At 51.7% G+C, this 17,933-nt stretch overlaps 1 protein-coding gene across 13 annotated transcripts in view; it reads left to right on the top strand.

Annotated features, from left to right (window-relative positions):
- Window positions 1–17,933, top strand: part of PGS1 (phosphatidylglycerophosphate synthase 1) — a 52,066-nt gene that overhangs the window by 6,448 nt on the left and 27,685 nt on the right. For all 13 annotated transcript variants that reach the window (XR_004430501.1, XM_033182436.1, XM_033182430.1 and 10 more), the window contains exons 2-5: window positions 9,280–9,469; window positions 14,366–14,443; window positions 16,345–16,444; window positions 17,433–17,622. Coding sequence is in view for 12 of the 13 variants with exons in the window: in XM_033182436.1 (XP_033038327.1) it covers window positions 9,280–9,469; window positions 14,366–14,443; window positions 16,345–16,444; window positions 17,433–17,622 (558 nt within the window). In the remaining variant the exon portion in view is untranslated. The remainder of the gene's footprint in view (window positions 1–9,279; window positions 9,470–14,365; window positions 14,444–16,344; window positions 16,445–17,432; window positions 17,623–17,933) is intronic.

Here is a 17,933-nt window from a genome sequence, read left to right on the forward strand (position 1 = left end):
CAAAAGGGAGAAATGCCTTCTGTTTTCCCGAGGTTGGTTGGTTGGTTTGTTTCTTTTCTTTCTTTGCTCTTCCCCTCCCCTCCCCTCCCCTCCCTTCCCCTCCCCTCCCCTCTCTTCTCCTGTCCTCAGATGGAGTCTCGCTCTGTTGCCCAGGCTGGAGTGCAGTGGCGCAGTCTCAGCCCACTGCAACCTCCGCCTCCCGGGTTCAAGCAATTTTCCTGCCTCAGTCTCCCCAAGTAGCTGGGATTGCAGGTGCCTACCACCACGCCCAGCTGATTTTTGTATTTCTTTTTTTTTTTCTGAGGCGGAGTCTTGCTGTGTCGCCCAGGCTCAATCTCGGCTCACTGCAAGCTCTGCCTCCTGGTTCGTGCCATTCTCCTGCGTCAGCCTCCCGAGTAGCTGGGACTACAGGCGCCCGCCACCACGCCTGGCTAATTTTTTGTATTTTTAATAGAGATGGGGTTTCACTGTGTTAGCCAGGATGGTCTCGATCTCCTGACCTCGTGATCCGCCCGCCTTGGCCTCCCAAAGTGCTGGCATTACAGGCGTGAGCCACCGCACCTGGCCGCCTTCTTTTTTTTTTTTTTTTTGAGACGGAGTCTCGTACGTTCGCCCAGGCCGGAGTGCAGTGGCGTGATCTCGGCTCACTGCAAGCTCCGCCTCCCGGGTTCATGCCATTCTACTGCCTCAGTTTCCTGAGTAGCTAGGACTACAGGCACCCGCCACCACACCTGGCTAATTTTTTGTATTTTTTAGTAGAGACGGGGTTTCACTGTGTTAGTCAGGATGGTCTTGATCTCCTGACCTTGTGATCCGCCCGCCTCGGCCTCCCAAAGTGTTGGGATTACAGGCATGAGCCACCGTGCCCGGCCTAATTTTTGTATTTTTAGTAGAGACGGTTTCACTGTGTTGGCCAGGCTGGTCTTGAACTCCTGACCTCGTGATCTGCCTGCCTCGGCCTCCAAAAGTGCTGGAGTTATAACTGTGAGCCACTGTACCCGGCCCCCAGGTTTCTTTTGTAAACAGGTGTGTTCCATAGCTTCTCAGCTGCTTCCTGCTTTCACTCTTTCAATTTGGCTGATTCTTGTGAGCTCAAGTCCCACTGAGGCCTCTCATGGGGGCAAGTGTGTGTAGGACGCAGTGTCCTGCCTGGGGCTGCCTGGGCAGCTAAGCAGACTTCCCTCTCCTTGCTTGGTGGTGGCCCCAGTCCTGGCTCACTGCTTGGTCAGAGCGGTTCAGATGTGGATCTTCCTAAGATGATGGGAAGAAACTTTCCTCCCCTCCCCAAGGCACCCCGCTGCCTTCTTTGGCCCTCTCTTGGTAGAGGGATGGGCCCCCAGGTCCGGGGTCCTCAGCACTTAGGCTCAGCCCACTCCTCAGTTCAGGGAATTTGCCTGCATATTCCACGGGAAGCCTTAAATCAGGTGACTGAAACTTTCTCCGGAGTCAGGCTTCCTGGCGTGGTGGCTGGAGCTGGGCCACTGGCTGGTCCTCTGAGAAGATGCTGGTCTCATTTCATCTTTAGAATGGCAGACTGAGGATTGTTTTGCGTTGTCTGTCATTTGTTTTGGTTGTTGCTGAGGTTTGTTTGGTGATGTAGTACAGCTGGTCTGATTTTGAAGGCTGGGGCATTGGTGGTAGGGAGTATTACCGGCTCTTCTCCTGGTCCTGTTCTCTAAACTTCTCCAGTATTCCAGAGTAAAGGAGTGGCCTTCAGAGAGGCAAGGGTGGCAGAAGCTTATTATCTGACTCCCCAGCCCCAACCACTTCCTCTTTCCTATAACTAGAACTGGGTGCTAGAAGGTGTCTAGAAGGAGATGATTCAGGGGAGCCCAGGTCTCGATGTGGAAACTGTGTGTGTACTGGTTTAGTTCCCTAAATGGCGAATGTCACATGTAACTAGGCTTTTTTGGTAAAATAACCACAGCCTCGCCAAGTGCGGTGGCTCAAGCCTGTAATCCCAGCACTTTGGGAGGCCGAGACGGGCGGATCACAAGGTCAGGAGATCGAGACCATTCTGGCTAACACAGTGAAACCCCGTCTCTACTAAAAAATACAAAAAACTAGCCGGGCGAGGTGGCGGACGCCTGTAGCTACTCCGGAGGCTGAGGCAGGAGGATGGCATAAACCCGGGAGGCGGAGCTTGCAGTGAGCTGAGATCCGGCCACTGCACTCCAGCCTGGGCGACAGAGCCAGACTCCGTCTCAAAAAAACAAACAAACAAACAAAAAACCACAGCCTCTCTGCCTCCTCACGGCTCTTGGGGCTTTGGTACTGGGCCATGTGCTTTCTTGATAAGTAAGCCTACCTGGGGTGGGGGAATTGCTTGTGCAGGTGGTCAGCCCCTGGAGGCTGGGATTACTATGCAGTGGGGGCTGCTCTAGCACGGGGATAAACCTTTTCTGAGAAAATTCCCAGGAGTTACATTGTGGAAAGCCGGGAACTAACCCCCATGGGGTTCTGTCTGATGTGAAAGAAAAAAAAATAGGTCCCTGAGCAGCGAGCAGTGTAGTTTCAGAGCAGGAACTGGCTCCTTCTACCCTGGCTGCTGTGCTGCAGTTAGATGATTATGATGATGATTTTTTCTTTTGACAGTCTCTCTCCCTCACTCAGGCTGGAGTGCAGTGATGTGATCTCTGCAACCTCGACCTTCCAGGTTCAACCGATTCTCCTGACTCAGCCTCCTCAGTAGCTGGGACTATACATATGAGCCACCACACCCAGCTACTTTTTGTTTTTTTTTTTTTTTTTTGAGACGGAGTCTCGCTCTGCCACCCAGGCTGGAGTGCAGTGGCCAGATCTCAGCTCACTGCAAGCTCCGCCTCCTGGGTTTACGCCATTCTCCTGCCTCAGCCTCCCGAGTAGCTGGGACTACAGGCGCCCGCCTCGTTGCCCGGCTAGTTTTTTTTTGTATTTTTAAGTAGAGACAGGGTTTCACTGTATTAGCCAGGATGGTCTCGATCTCCTGACCTCGTGATCTGCCCGTCTCGGCCTCCCAAAGTGCTGGGATTACAGGCTTGAGCCACCGCGCCCGGCCTACTTTTTATATTTTTAGTAGAGGTGGGGTTTTGCCATGTTTGCCAGGCTGGTCTCGATATCCTGACCTCAGGTGATCTGACTGGGCAGGCCTCCCAAAGTGTTGGGATTACAGGTGTGAGCCACCATGCTCAGGCTTTTTTTTTTTTTTTGAGATGGAGTTTTTCCTCTTGTTGCCCAGGCTAGTGCACAGTGGCGCGATCTCGGCTCACTGCAACCTCTGTCTCCCAGGTTCAAGTGAGTCTCCTGCCTCAGCCTCCCGAGTAGCTGATATTACAGGCATGTGCTGCTAGGCCCGGCTAATTTTGTATTTTTAGTAGAGATGGGGTTTCTCCATGTTGGTCAGGCTGGTCTTGAACTCCCGACCTCAGGTGATCCACCTGCCTTGGCCTCCCAAAGTGTTGGGATTACAGGTGTGAGCCTCCGCGCCCAGCCTTGTTTTTTTTTTTTTTTGAGGTGAAGTCTCACTCTGTCGCCTAGGCTGGAGTGCAGTGGCACAATCTTGGGTCACTGCAGCTTTGAATGCCTGGGTTTAAGCAGTCTTCCTGCCTCAGCCTGCCTAGTAGCTGGGACTCCAGGTGCACGCCACCATGCCTGGCTAACTTTTAATTTTTCTAGAGAGGGAGTTTCTCCATGTTGCCCAAGTTGGTCTCGATCTCCTGGCCTCAAGTGATCCTCCTGCCTCGGCCTCCTGAAGCACTGGGATTATAGGCACATGCTACCGTGCCTGGCCATTCCGTTTTTTTGAGCGAAACCAGCCCAGATGTGCTCTCCTTGGCATATGTTGCCATTGTGGCGACCTGTGTAAAACACTCAGCTCCTTTCTTAAGCACCTTCCTTTTTTGGGTACATAAAATTGCCACTTGAAGGTTGAGTCTCCTCCATAATGTATCCACGAAGTATAGTTGGCTTTCAGCTCCTTCTCTTTTCTAACAAAAATAAACTTGTCAGTACACAGATTAAACAGGAAGCCAACATATAAAAGCCTTCAAGAACTCTTGGCCTGAGGCCCTGGTGGAACATTCCCAGTGACAGCTGCCTGGTAAGGAGGAGACCTGCCTAGGATAGCCCCAGGGCCTCTGGGCTCATCAGCTCTGTACCTGCCCAAGTGGGTCTCTGCAGGTAGGACGGAGGTGGTAGGTGAACCCTGACACTTGTGTAGGCTTTGTGTGTGTGTGTGTTTTCTCTGGACTAGTGAGGCCCTTTTGGGTTTTTCTGTTGAAAGTGGTCTTGTTCCTGTTTATTTCTTTCTGCACTTGACCTCTAGGGTCAAGCGATCGTCCCACCTCAGCCTCCCGAGTAGCTGGGACTATAGGCACATGCCTCCATGCCTGGCTAATTTTTTTTTTTTTTTAATTTTGTGTAGAGACAGGGTCTTGCTATGTTGCCCAGGCTGGTCCAGAGCTCCCGGCATCAAGCAGTTCTCCTGCCTTAGACTCCAGAGTGCTGGGATTACAGGTGTGAGCCACTGCACCCAGCCCAGTTCCTTCTGCTTATGTCCCTTCACACTTCCTGCCTGGAGCATCCTCCCCTCTGCATTCCTTGTTTGAATCCTACCAGCTTTCCGAGGCCCACTGGAGGTGGCATGCCGCAGAACCTTCCCAGTAGCCCAGGCATCACCAGCTCCCCTTTTTGATGCCTTGAAGAACGTACACTGTCTATTTGGACATTGATTTAATTTTAGCATCTTTTCTTGTGTTCTTAGATGATGTCAGGTATGTAAGTCTGTGAAAGCTACCAAGGTTGTGGGAGGCAGAGACTGCCTGGTTCTTCATTTGTACCCTCCATGGTATGTCATACGTGCTTACACGATGGCTTTGTTGAGGGTTAAGTTGAACTTGCCCTCTCTTGGGTTGCTATGTGCCAAGGAGTGTTTCTTCTTCCTCCCCCCCCTTTTTTTTTTTTTTTGTGGGGGCCAGAGTCTTGCTCTGTCACCCAGGTTGGAGTGCAATCGCGCGATCTTGGCTCACTGCAGCCTCTGACACTGAGGTTCAAGCAGTTCTCCTGCCTCAGCCACTGCCGGCTAATTTTTTTTTTTTTTTGAGACAGAGTGTTGCCCAGGCTGGAGTGCCTCTGTGGGATCTCTGCTCTCTGTAACCTCTGCCTCCCAGGTTCAAGTGATTCTTCTGCCTCAGCCTCCTTTGTAGGTGGGGCTATAGGTGCGCGTGCCACCATGCCCGGCTAATTTTTGTATTTTTAGTAGAGACAGGGTTTCACCATGTTGGTCAGGCTGTTGTCGAACTCCAGATCTCATGATCCGCCCGCCTTGGCCTCCTAAAGTGCTGGGATTACAAAGCATGAGCCACCACGCCCGGCCCAATTTTTGTATTTTTAGTAGAGACGGGGTTTCACCGTGTTGGCCAGACTGGTCTTGAACTCATGACCTCAGGTGATCCCCCCGCCTCGGCCTCCCAAAGTGCTGCAATTACAGACATGAGCCACCGCGCCCGGCCCCTTTTCTTTTTTCTTTTTCTTTCTTTTTTTTTTTTGAGACGAAGTCTCACTCTGTCACTAGGGCTGGCATGCAGTGGTGTGATCTCGGCTCACTGCAACCTCCACCTCCTGGGTTCAAGCAGTTCTCCTGCCTCAGCCTCCCAAGTAGCTGGGATGACAGGCATGTGCCACCACACCCAGCTAATCTTTTTGTGTTTTTAGTAGAGACAGGGTTTCACCATGTTGGCCAGGCTGGTTTCGAACTCCTGACCTCAAGTTATCTGCCCGCCTTGGACGCCCAAAGTGCTAGGATTATAGGCGTGAGCCACCACGTTGGGCTGCGGCTCTCAGCTTCTATGAAGGCTGTGTGCGGACTGACCACGTGACCTGGAGCAGTACAGGCACCTGATTTTTGGATGATCTGAGAGATGGCAGAAGTACTGTGAGGCAGGGGAGACATTGATTTTATGCTGCTGTTGCCTGTCCGCACCCCCACCCAGACCATGTTTCATTAGTGAATGTGAGACTCTAGGCCCCTTGGGACCTCGGGTTGATGGGTCGCTGTGCACCTTTCCATTGTCTGGTGGTTTCTGCTGCACTGAAGGGTCCTTTGCTCTCCTCTCTTGAGCTTTGCAGGAGGGTGGCCCAGGATTTAGGAAACCCAGGCAGGGAGCCCTGCTTTACACATCTAGGCCTTTCATCTGCAAGCTGATGCCTGTGAGTGTCATCACCCCCTCTAGAGACAGTAGGGGAGAACAGCTGTTTCCCACCTCTGCACGGGGTGGCCATGGCCAGTCACAGACTTCCAGGATCCACAGAGCCAGCACCTTCTGCTGTTGACTAAGGTTTTCTTGGCAGTGAATCGGCAGTGACAGACCGGTGGGCTTTCTGGGAAGTGCAGCTGTGGGCCATCTGGTGTCTGTGCAGGGACATTTACGAAGCCTGGGAAGATTGAGGGCTTTATCATGAAGCAAGCAAGTGAAATCATCTTCCTGGAATTTTGGCCATTCAGGCCTTGGGATGTCCGAGCATCCTCTCTCCCAAGTCCCTCTTGAGGTCACACGCTGAAGTGGGTTTTCCTGCTACTGTTTGCAGGACTAGGATTCATAGTAGCTCAGGTCTGTGTGGGGCTCTGGGTGTGCAGTCCCTCCACCCCCGTCTCCCACAGGCTTTTTAGTCACTGAGCAGCAGAAATGAAGCTCTGTGGGCAGAAATGCCTCTCCTCCAGCCTTGGCCTCAGTGGAGTGTGGAGTCCACCAGGGGTGCAGCTTTATGTGGTTGAGCTAACGCTGGCCAGAGATGGTGTGTGACCCCACCAAACAGGATGTGTCTGACGGTGAAGGGGCACGGCTCATCATCACTCTTCTTTTTTTTCTTTGAGATGGAGTCTTGCTCTGTTGCCCAGACTGGAGTGCAGTGGCACCATCTCATCTCACTGCAGCCTCCACCTTCCAAGTTCAAGCAATTCTCCTGCCTCAGGCTTCTGAGTAGCTGGGGTAACAGGCACCTGCATCATGCCCGGCTTATTTATTTATTTATTCATTTATTTGAGATAGTCTCTGTCGCCCAGGCTGGAGTGTAGTCGCGCAATCATGACTCCCTGAAAGCTCCTCCTCCCAGGTTCATGCCATTCTCCTGCCTCAGCCTCCCAAGTAGCTGGGACTACAGGCGCCTGCCACCACACCTGGCTAATTTTTTCTATTTTTAGTAGAGATGGGGTTTCACCGTGTTAGCCAGGATGGTCTCGATTTCCTGACCTCGTGATCTGCCTGCGTCGGCCTTCCAGAGTGCTGGGATTACAGACGTGAGCCACTGCGCCCGATCTGTCTTTTTATTTTTAGTAGAGATGGGGTTTCACTATGTTGGCTAGGCTGATCTTGAACTACTGACCTCAGGTAATCTGCCCGTCTCGGCCTCCCGAAGTGGTGGGATTACAGGCGTGAGCCACCGTGGCCGGCCACAGCTCATCATTACTCTTGAGAGGAGCTCATTTTCTCCCTTCTCTCCCTGCTCTTATCTTTTCTTTCCAAGTCTGATTTTGATTGATTGAGACAGGGTCTTGCTGTGTCACACCGGCTGGAATGCAATGGCATGATCATAGCTGGGAGAACAGCCTTGAACTCTTAGGCTCGGGAGATCCTCCTGCCTCAGCCTCTGGAGTAGCTGGGACTACAGGTGTGTGCTACCATGACCAGTTAACTTTTTTTTGAGATGGTCTTGTTCTGTCACCCAGGCTGGGGTGCAGTGGTGCACCCCAAGTGGTGCACCATCTTGGCTCACTGCAACCTCCACCTCCCTGGTTCAAGCAATTCTCTTGCTTTAGCCTCTCGAGTAGCTGGGGCTACAGTCACACACCACCATGTCCGACTGATTTTTGTATTTTTAGTAGAGATGGGGTTTTACCATATTGGTCAGGCTGGTCTCGAACGCCTGACCTCTGGTTATCTACCTGCCTTGGCCTCCCAAAGTGTTGGGATTACAGGTGTGAGCCACTGTGCCCTGCCTGCCCAGCTAATTTTAAACTATTTTTTGTAGACACTGGGTCCCGCTATATTGCCCAGGCTGGTTCTGAACTCCTGGACTCAAGCAGTCATCCTGCCTTGGCCTCCCAAAGTGCAGGGATTATAGGCCTGAACCACCATGCTCGGCATAAATTGGATTTTTAAAGAGAAAAGTTTCTTTTTCTGGGTACTTCCTTGAATAGAAATCTTGTTTATCTCATGAGTCATAAAGTGGGGCGTCTGGGCTGTAATCATGAGACTTCTGCCACACTTACCCTTCTGCTCGGTGTCTTTTTTTTTTTTTTTTTTTTTTTTTGAGGCGGAGTCTCGCTCTGTCGCCCAGACTGGAGTGCAGTGGCCGGATCTCAGCTCACTGCAAGCTCCGCCTCCCGGGTTTACGCCATTCTCCTGCCTCAGCCTCCCGAGTAGCTGGGACTACAGGCGCCCGCCACCTCGCCCGGCTAGTTTTTGTATTTTTAGTAGAGACGAGGTTTCACTGTGTTAGCCAGGATGGTCTCGATCTCCTGACCTCGTGATCCGCCCGTCTCGGCCTCCCAAAGTGCTGGGATTACAGGCTTGAGCCACCGCGCCCGGCCTCGGTGTCTTTTAGTGGTGGCTGCAGGCACATTTTTTTGAGGTAGATTCATTAGAAGGTTGCCATATGGTGGCTAACCATGTGGTAGCTTTTATGAGTTTACTTGTGGATGCTCTAAATTTGGTTCCTGAGTTGTTTGGAATTAAAGTTTGGGGTTTATCTATAGGTATTGACACTTCTCAAGTTGCTCAATTAGTAGACTTTTTTGTTTTTGGTTTTGTTTTTTTTTTTTGAGACGGAGTCTCACTCTGTCCACCAGGCTGGAGTGCAGCGGTGCGATCTCGGCTCACTGCAAGCTCCGCCTCCTGGGTTCACGCCATTCTCCTGCCTCAGCCTCCCTAGTAGCTGGGATTACAGGCGCCCGCCACCGCGCCCGGCTAATTTTTTGTATTTTTAGTAGAGACGGGGTTTCACCGTGGTCTCGATCTCCTGACCTTGTGATCCGCCCGCCTCGGCCTCCCAAAGTGCTGGGATTACAGGCGTGAGCCACCGCGCCCGGCCGATTAGTAGACTTTTTAAGGAATAAGAGGAAAGGCCGAAGGAAAAATCCTTTAGCAGAGCTTGAGTTGGGCTCACTTTTGAAAATGTTCTAGAAAATCTGACATTCATCACACAACACACCCATCTCCCAGCACCTCTTCACCCACCAGTAACTGAGAGGGGCTTCTGCAGAAGTATTTGAGATATGACCCAGTTGCATATTTCTTTAACCAGGTCACCATGGCTGTTATTGGCTCCCCTGCTGTCCCCAGCTGTTCCCCAGGTCACCTCCCCACCTTGCTGCCTGTGTCCAGAAGGCGTGCACCGGTTCCAGTGGATCAGAAACCTGGTTCCAGAATTTGGAGTCTCCAGTTCTCATGTCAGGGTGCTTTCTTCCCCAGCAGAGTTTTTTGAGCTCATGAAGGTAAGTTATATCTAAAGGAAAGAAGTTTGAGTTAGAGCTTTTGGGGGATTAGGTTTGTGAGCCCTGAGTGCTTTCTAGTCTAGAAACTTTTGATAGCCGCTCAAGCTTCTTCCTTCCTTCCAGGTTTTACCTGTCAGGTTTCAGCTTCATGGGTGGTTGAGCTGAGCCACAGTCAGAAACTTGCCTGTGGGGCCAGTGTCTCAGGTGGAGAAGCTCTGAGAAGGCAATAGTGAGAACAAGGAACTAGACCTTATTTTTATTTATTTATTTTGTTGTTTTTGAGAAGGGGTCTCACTGTGTTACCCAGGTGGGTCTTGAACCACTGGGCTGAAATGGTCCTCCTGCCTTGGCCTCCCAAAGTACTGGCCACTGTGTGCGGCCACGGGCCTAGAGTTTGATTCTTATGGGCGCACTGATTCCTTTTGTTCCACGGTGAAGTTGTGACCATGAGAAGGGAGGTTAGTGAGGACTGAGGACCCGTGGGCTACACGGGTATGTCCTTGCTAAAGGTGACAGGGGAGGAGGTCATCTTTATCTAGTCTGTGCATCATGGACCCCTAACCCTGGAATCATCTCCAAACGCAGTAGAGTGTCATCTTGGTAGATGTAATAGGAAGTAAAAACTCGTGGGTGCGATTTGATATGCATGAAGAGGCCTTTCAAAGTAACGGGGAATTTAGACATCCTGGGTCTAAGCCTTGTAGTCTTGATTCTTTAGGGACTCTGTCTTTTTTTTTTTTTTTTTTTCTGAGACGGAGTCTCGCTTTGTCGCCCGGACTGGAGTGCAGTGGTCGAATCTCAGCTCACTGCAAGCTCCGCCTCCCGGGTTTACGCCATTCTCCTGCCTCAGCCTCCCGAGTAGCTGGGACTACAGGCGCCCGCCACCTCGCCCGGCTAGTTTTTTTTTGTATTTTTTTAGTAGAGACGGGATTTCACTGTGTTAGCCAGGATGGTCTCGATTTCCTGACCTCGTGATCCGCCCGTCTTGGCCTCCCAATGCTGGGATTACAGGCTTGAGCCACCGCGCCCGGCCTGGGACTCTTTCTTAAGTGTGTGCCTTTCCTCTCCTGGTAGTGATGTAAGTTTTGCATTTGGGGGTTCAGCTTTCAACATGTTACTCAGGTTTACATGCCACATCTAGTTATTCTAGTTAAACTGCTAATTGGAATGAAGTAATTCAACACTAATTAGTTTTTAACAGCATGAACTATGAGTTTGTATTAGCAATGATATTAGAATGAAAGTCTAGGCCAGGCATGGTGGCTCACGCCTGTAATCCCAGCACTTTGGGAGGCTGAGGCGGGTGGATCACCTGAGGTCAGGAGTTAGAGATCAGCCTCATCAACATGGTGAAACCCTGTCTCTACCAAAAATACAGAAGGGTGGTGCACACCTGTGATCCTAGCTAGTCAGGAGGCTGAGGCAGGAGAATTGCTTGAATCTGGGAGGTGGAGGTTGCAGTGAGCCAAGATCGTGCTATTGCACTACAGCCTGGGCGATAGAGCGAGACTCCGTCTCAAAAAAAAAAAAAAAAAAAAGAATGAAAGTCTGATGGGGCCAGGGCAAGCAGGCAGAATGCTGGGAGACAATAGGAAATCTAGGTAGAGACTCACCTTTGTGCGGAAAATGAACTCTCCGTTGTTTGAGTGCCTGCCCATTTTCTCTCCCTTTTGTGCTCTTGTTGTGTTTGTTGATCCACGCTTAGCTTGACTAGTTCATTCAGAGTGCATTGTGTGTGCACACAGGCATGTCCTTTTGTTCTCCCCTCTCACCCGCCTCCCTGCACTGCTTACCTGTCCTGGGCATCCTTGTTTGTACCAAATGGTGCTGCAACTGTTGGCTCTTTGCTCCTACTTGATTCTCTCCTCGACTTGAATAAACAGGTTTTTCTTTTCTTTTCTTTTCTTTTTTTTTTTTTTTAAGATGGAGTTTGCCCAGGCTGGAGTGCAGTGGCACGATCTCGGCTCATCACAACCTCCACCTCCTGGGTTCCAGTGATTCTCCTGCCTCAGCCTCCTGAGTAGCTGGGATTGCAGGCATGTGCCACCATGCCTGGCTAATTTGTATTTTTAGTAGAGACAGGGTTTCTCCATGTTGGTCAGGCTGGTCTCGAACTCCCGACCTCAGGTGATCCACCTACCTCGGCCTCCCAAAGTGCTGGGATTGCAGGCGTGAGCCCCCGTGCCCGGCCTGAAGAAACAAGTTTTTCAAAGGCAATTCTTCCCTGTCCTAATCAACTCTGGGAGGATGACTGACTGTCTCCATGTAGGGATCCCCTGGCCAGGAGGTCGGGCCCTGCCTGAGGAGGGTGGGCCTGCAGAGAGCGGGAAGGGGCAGAGGGGCTTGCCCCAGCAGGTGGAGAATACACCAGGGGCCTTCTTTCCCTGCAGTCTGTGCTGAAGTGTGGGCAGATTCTCCTAGTTTATGTCACACTGAGTAGCACATGTTTCTTCCCAGGGCACACAGCGAGAAGGGAGGACAGTGCTGGTTTCTGCCTGGTCCCCATGCCTTCGTTACATCTGTAGGAGCTGGTGTCTTGTAGTAAACAGTCAGATATGCTTTGGTTGCCTGAACTAAATTGTCTTATGCCTTCTTTCTCAATCTTTCTTTTTTCTCTTTCTTTCTCTCTTTCTGTCTTTGTTTTTCTTTCTATCTTTCTGTCTTTCGTTATTTTTTTGAGATGGAGTCTCGCTTTGTCGCCCAGGCTGGAGTGCAGCAGCTCGATCTCATCTCACTGCAAGCTCCACCTCCCGGGTTTATGCCATTCTCCTACCTCAGCCTCCTGAGCAGCTGGGACTACAGGCACCTGCCACCACACCCGGCTAATATTTTGTGTTTTGTTTTTGTGTTTTTTTTTTTGAGACAGAGTCTCGCTTTGTCGCCCAGGCTGGAGTGCAGTGGCACCATCTCGGCTCACTGCAAGCTCCACCTCCTGGGTTCACACCATTTTGCTGCCTCAGCCTCCGACTGGCTGGGACTACAGGCACGCACCACCATGCCCAGCTACTTTTTTGTATTTTTAGTAGAGATGGGGTTTCACCGTGTTAGCCAGGATGGTCTCGATCTCCTGACCTTGTGATCCGCCTGCCTTGGCCTCCCAAAGTGCTGGGATTACAAGTGTGAGCCACCGCCCCTGGCATTGTGGTTTTTTTTTTGTTTGTTTGTTTTTGTTTTTGTTTTTGTTTTGAGACGGAGTCTCGCTCTGTCGCCCAGGTTGGAGTGCAGTGGCCGGATCTCAGCTCACTGCAAGCTCCGCCTCCCGGGTTTAGGCCATTCTCCTGCCTCAGCCTCCCGAGTAGCTGGGACTACAGGCGCCCGCCACCTCACCCGGCTAATTTTTTGTATTTTTAGTGGAGACGGGGTTTCACCGTGTTAGCCAGGATGGTCTCGATCTCCTGACCTCGTGATCCGCCCGTCTCGGCCTCCCAAAGTGCTGGGATTACAGGCTTGAGCCACCGCGCCCGGCCTGTTTTGTTTTAATAGAGACAGGGTTTTTCACCATGTTAGCCAGGATAGTCTCGATCTTCTGACCTCGTGATCTGCCTGCGTTGGCCTCCGAAAGTGCTGGGATTACAGGCGTGAGCCACCATGCCCGGCGTCTTATGCCTTATTTATTTTTCCCTTTCTTTATAATCATTACCCCCACAAACATCTATTTTAATTCATAACAAAACAAAGGAAATAGCAACCTTGGGAAGTTGCTTTGTTTTTTCCTTGTCCGGAAGCCTTTCCTAGTGATTGTTCATGTTTCTGTCTAGTCAAGTTGCCTGTCTTCCTGTGTTGGCGATGCAGGGTGGGCTGTGACGTTCCTTCTGACAGGGAAGCAGGTCGATGTGAAGTTGCCTCCCTCTCACCTGGGTCTCCTGTGTATCTTTTGGTAGCGCTGCCATTCTTTGTACCTCTGCCATTCTTTGCACCCCTGCCATTCTTTGTACCCCTGCCTCCTTTGGGGTGGGACTGCTAGGGAGAGGCCCCTGGCTGTTAGGACTGATTTGGGGTGTCATCTTGGGGCACTGGTGTGTTCTGCTCACGTGTCTGTATACCTGTCCATCTACGTTTCAAGAGTAATGCATGCTCAGTATGGACATTGGAAACTCTGCAGATGGGTAGAAGGTAAAGAGGGCAGGTTTGTGTCCATACTCCCCTTCCTTTGAGCTCTGCTTTTTGGAGGACAGTTTGCTGTGTACTCTCCATGCTTCTGCAGACACACAAACACACACACACGCACAAGTGTACGCACTTGCATGCTTTGTGCAGGAGTGAGTTGTAAGAGGTGGGAGCACAGGTCATTTGCTTTTGGCTCAGTAATCCATTGTGGACATTCGTGGCAGTGTGCATAGATTGCCTTCATTCTTCTTTGTTTTGAGACAGAATCTTGCTCTGTTGCCCAGGCTGGAGTGCAGTGGTGTGATCACAGCTCATTGCAACCTCTGCCTCCTGGGTTCAAGTGATTCTTCTGCCTCAGCCTCTTGAGTAGCTGGGATTACAGGCCTGCGCCACCATGGTCTGGCTAATCTTTATGTTTTTAGTAGAGATGGGGTTTCGCCATGTTGGCCACGCTGGTCTCGAACTCCTGACTTCAAGCAATCTGCCTGCCTCGGCCTCCTAGAGTACTGGGATTATAGGCGTGAACCACTACACCCAGCCTGCCTTCATTCTTCTTAATGGCCGTGTTGCATTTTATAGTTGGTCCAGATTTTGCTTTACTTTGCAGGCTCTTTTTTTTTTAGGATTGTGGGACCTTATTTGGGAGGTTACCATACACGTTTCGAGCTTGCTTTAAATATTAATTGGTTCAGCTTGGCGTGGGATTTGCCTGCCAGGTCAAAGGGTTCTGTTTTCTTAGTGAACCATGAAAATGATAAATTTGAATTTTGGATTTTTCTCCTCTCTCAGGGGCAGATAAGAGTGGCCAAGAGGCGGGTCGTGATGGCATCCCTCTACCTGGGGACAGGTCCTTTGGAACAGGAACTGGTAAGGTTTATGGGGAGATGGTCCTGGCAGCAGTAGTGAATGGGCCCCAACGTGCCACAGCTTTTTGTGCCATGTAGTTGGTGTGGAGCTGCCTTTCCTTGGCCTCCATGTCAGAGCGAGCTCTTATTTTTGTTGCTCCAGATGTGGGAATGTCAGGAGGGCCTGGTGAGGAGAGTGTAGGGAGGGCCTGGTGAGGAGAGCGTGGGGAGGCCTGGTCTGTGCCTTCTTGGCCTCACTGGCAGTGTCCTCCTACCCACACAGGGTCCCAGGCAGCTCTGCCTGCCAGTTCAGGGCTTGGCCGACTGTGGCCTGGAGGCCAAATCTGACCTGCCACCTGTTATGGTGTGACCTGTGAGCTAAGAAAGAATGGTTTTTACATTTTCAAATAATTGGGAAAGAAAAAAATAGTATTTTATGACTTATGAAAACTTTAAATTTCTGTATTGGTAAATAAAATTTTGTTGGAGCATAGCCACACTCATTCGCGTATTATCTGTGGTCAGTTTCATGCTGCAGCGGCAGAACTGGGTAGCTGTGACAGCGCCAATCTGGTCTGTAAAGCTCCAAATATTTACTCTCTGGCCGTTGACACAAAAGGCTTTCTGACCCTGTACTGGACAAACGGACCTGAGTGCAAGTTGGGCTGGCTGGCTGGTTCTGCCACGGGCTGGTGTCAAGTGCCAGGGCTGCGGCCAGCCTTGCTCCCCTTGGACTTGCTGTTGTGCCATCCTTGTCACTTACAGTGAGATAGGTGGGTGGGAAGGAGCCAGCAGTCCCCAGGTTTGTATGAGCTGTTGGGGCCAGCGCAGGTTCTGGTGCATGGCGGGAGCTGAGGCTTAGCTGAAGTGAGTGTGAATGAGATCACTTCTTTCTCTTGGTCTCCTGGGATTGCTTTCTGCTCCATATAGTGAAACGGATGGGCCCATTGCCCAGAGTTAGTGCCGTTTCTTGGTCTGTCCTTGTTCAGAGTTACAGGTGGGAGCTACAGGGATTGGAGTGTGGAGAGGGAGGGCCAATGGGTTCATATGAGCCGTCCTCCCCTCTCTGCCTCTCCCAGGAAGGAGGCCTCCCTCTTTTTTTTTTTATTGAGATGGAGTTTCGCTCTTGTTGCCTAGGCTGGAATGCAGTGGCGCGATCTTGGCTCACCACATCATCCTCCTCCGGGGTTCAAGCGATTCTCCTGCCTCAGTCTCCCGAGTAGCTGGGATTACAGGCATGCGCCGCCACCCCGGCTAATTTTGTATTTTTAGTAGAGATGGGGTTTCTCCATGTTGGTCTCCATTTTGGTCAGGCTGGTCTTGAACTCCGGACCTCAGGTGATCTGCCCACCTCGGCCTCCCAAAGTGCTGGGATTACAAGCGTGAGGCACCACGCCTGGCCGCCTCCCTCTCTTTTAAGGATCTACCCTCCACTCCAAGCCTGGGAGCCTGTGTGTTCTCACGGGAGAAGAATGGAGTGTCTGCACTGTGGAGAGTAGCCAGTGGGCAGGCCGTGTCTTGGATTCATTCATTTGGCAAATATTTACTAAGCGCTCTTTACGAGGAGGGCGCTGTTTGTTTTGTCTGTGAGGATTGTCTGTGTTGAAATGTACGTGGGACTTGGTGGTGTAGCGTTTCCAGGGTGGCATGGGCTGGCTATCAGGCAGCACGCCTCTGCCTGCAGGTCCCCTTCCATTCCTGGAGGCTTGGGCCGATCAGGGCCCCTGGGTGCTGCTTCTGATGATCAAGAAGGGGCTCTCAGACAGGGAGTTTTTGTGGTGTTGGTGTCCGAGTGCTGATGGCACAAACCTGTCTTTGGAGAAGATGACGAGAGCACTAGCCGATGGGGCATTTTGTTTTTCTTTAAATACACACACCTCTTTGGGTCTTAATCTTCTCTTCTTCTGTGTTCTTTCTTGGTAGGTGGACTGCCTGGAAGGTACTCTAGAAAAGTCACTCCAAGCAAAGTTTCCTTCAAATCTCAAGGTCTCCATTCTCTTAGACTTCACGCGGGGCTCACGAGGTAGGTGGCATGCACGCCTGGCCCCTCATGCTTCCTGTGTCAGATCCTCAGTTCCAAGAGGAGTTACTGTCACCCCCTTGTCCCCAGGCAGAGACAAGGCTATTTGAAGATCATCCAAGCTGGCCCAGGATGCCTGATTGTGTGAGTTAGGATTTTATTCTGCAGCCAGTGACTGAAAGCCCAACTAAAAACAGCTTAGGCAGGAGCCAAGTGCAGTGGCGCGCCCTGTGGTCCCACCTGCCTGGGAGGCTGAGGCGGGAGGACTGCTTGAGCTGGGAGTTTGAGTCCAGCCTGGGCAATGTAGCCAGACTTTGTCTCTTGAAAAACTGCCTTAGGCAAAAAGACTTTTTTGGACTCCTGTGACCGATCTGCTTTGGGTGGTTTGTGATTTGGGGTTTGGCTGTGTCGCCAGGATCCATCCCCTAGCTGTTTTCTTTGGCCTGGCTTCCTTCTCAGGCTCTGTGTGGTGGCCCCTGGTGGCTTAGGCTTGTCTCCCTGTGATACCTTGTCCTTTGAAAGAGTCTGGTTTCCTGAGAATCCGGTCAAAGTTCCTGAGTGGCCTGACGGTGGCGTGCCCAGCCGGGAGCTTGGACTGTGCCGAATAGTCCAGCCCAGGCCTGTGTGCTCCCCCATGGAGCCTGGGGGTAAGGGGCAAGGTGGGTAGGGTCGTCTTCTCCCAGAGCAGAAATGCTGAGAGTGGGTGGGGTAGTGCCCCAGGAGGAGATTGGGTGCAGTTACCAGAGGAGGGTGAATGGGTGCTAGGTGGCAAAAAGAGCAGGCATCTGCCATGCTGAGCACTCCAGGCCTGAGATGTGGCCAGCATACAGGACAGAGGTTGGCCCAGGCGTCCCCTGGCTAGGAGTAGCCCCAGTTGGTGTGACTGATTCAGGTGGACGGCACAGGTGAAGGCGAGGCCACATGGAGGTGGCTCCTCACTGGAGGCAGGATGCCTCTGAGTCAACTGCTGCATTCTCTGTCCTGTGTTCAGGCCGGAAGAACTCCCGCACGATGCTGCTCCCACTTCTGCAGAGGTTCCCAGAGCAGGTCCGAGTCTCCCTCTTTCACACGCCGCACCTCCGCGGGCTGCTCCGGCTCCTCATCCCTGAGCGCTTCAATGAGACCATTGGCCTCCAGCACATTAAGGTGTATCTCTTCGACAACAGCGTCATCTTGAGCGGGTGAGTGCTTCCCACCGTCAGTGCTTTTGCCTTCCTGCTCTGCAGGCTGGAGGGCAGTGGAATAGGAACAGTGGGAAACCCGTTCCCCTCAGCCTTGGAGAACCTGCTTGTAGGTCTGGTTGCTGTGCCCCTGCAGCACCTCCCTGGCACTGTCTCTGCCACTGAGGCTGGAACCCCCCGGGAACTGACTGGAAGCCACTGTTGATTGGGCATTTAGCATGTGTTGGCCACTCAGGTGTGTTGTCTGTTCCCACCCCCAGTGACCCTCTAGTATTTTCCTCGCTGTGTCCATGTGGAAACAGATCAGAGAG

This window comes from Trachypithecus francoisi, unplaced genomic scaffold (assembly GCF_009764315.1).
Source record: "Trachypithecus francoisi isolate TF-2019V2 unplaced genomic scaffold, Tfra_2.0 Lachesis_group20, whole genome shotgun sequence".
NCBI classification, from domain to species: Eukaryota; Metazoa; Chordata; class Mammalia; order Primates; family Cercopithecidae; genus Trachypithecus; species Trachypithecus francoisi.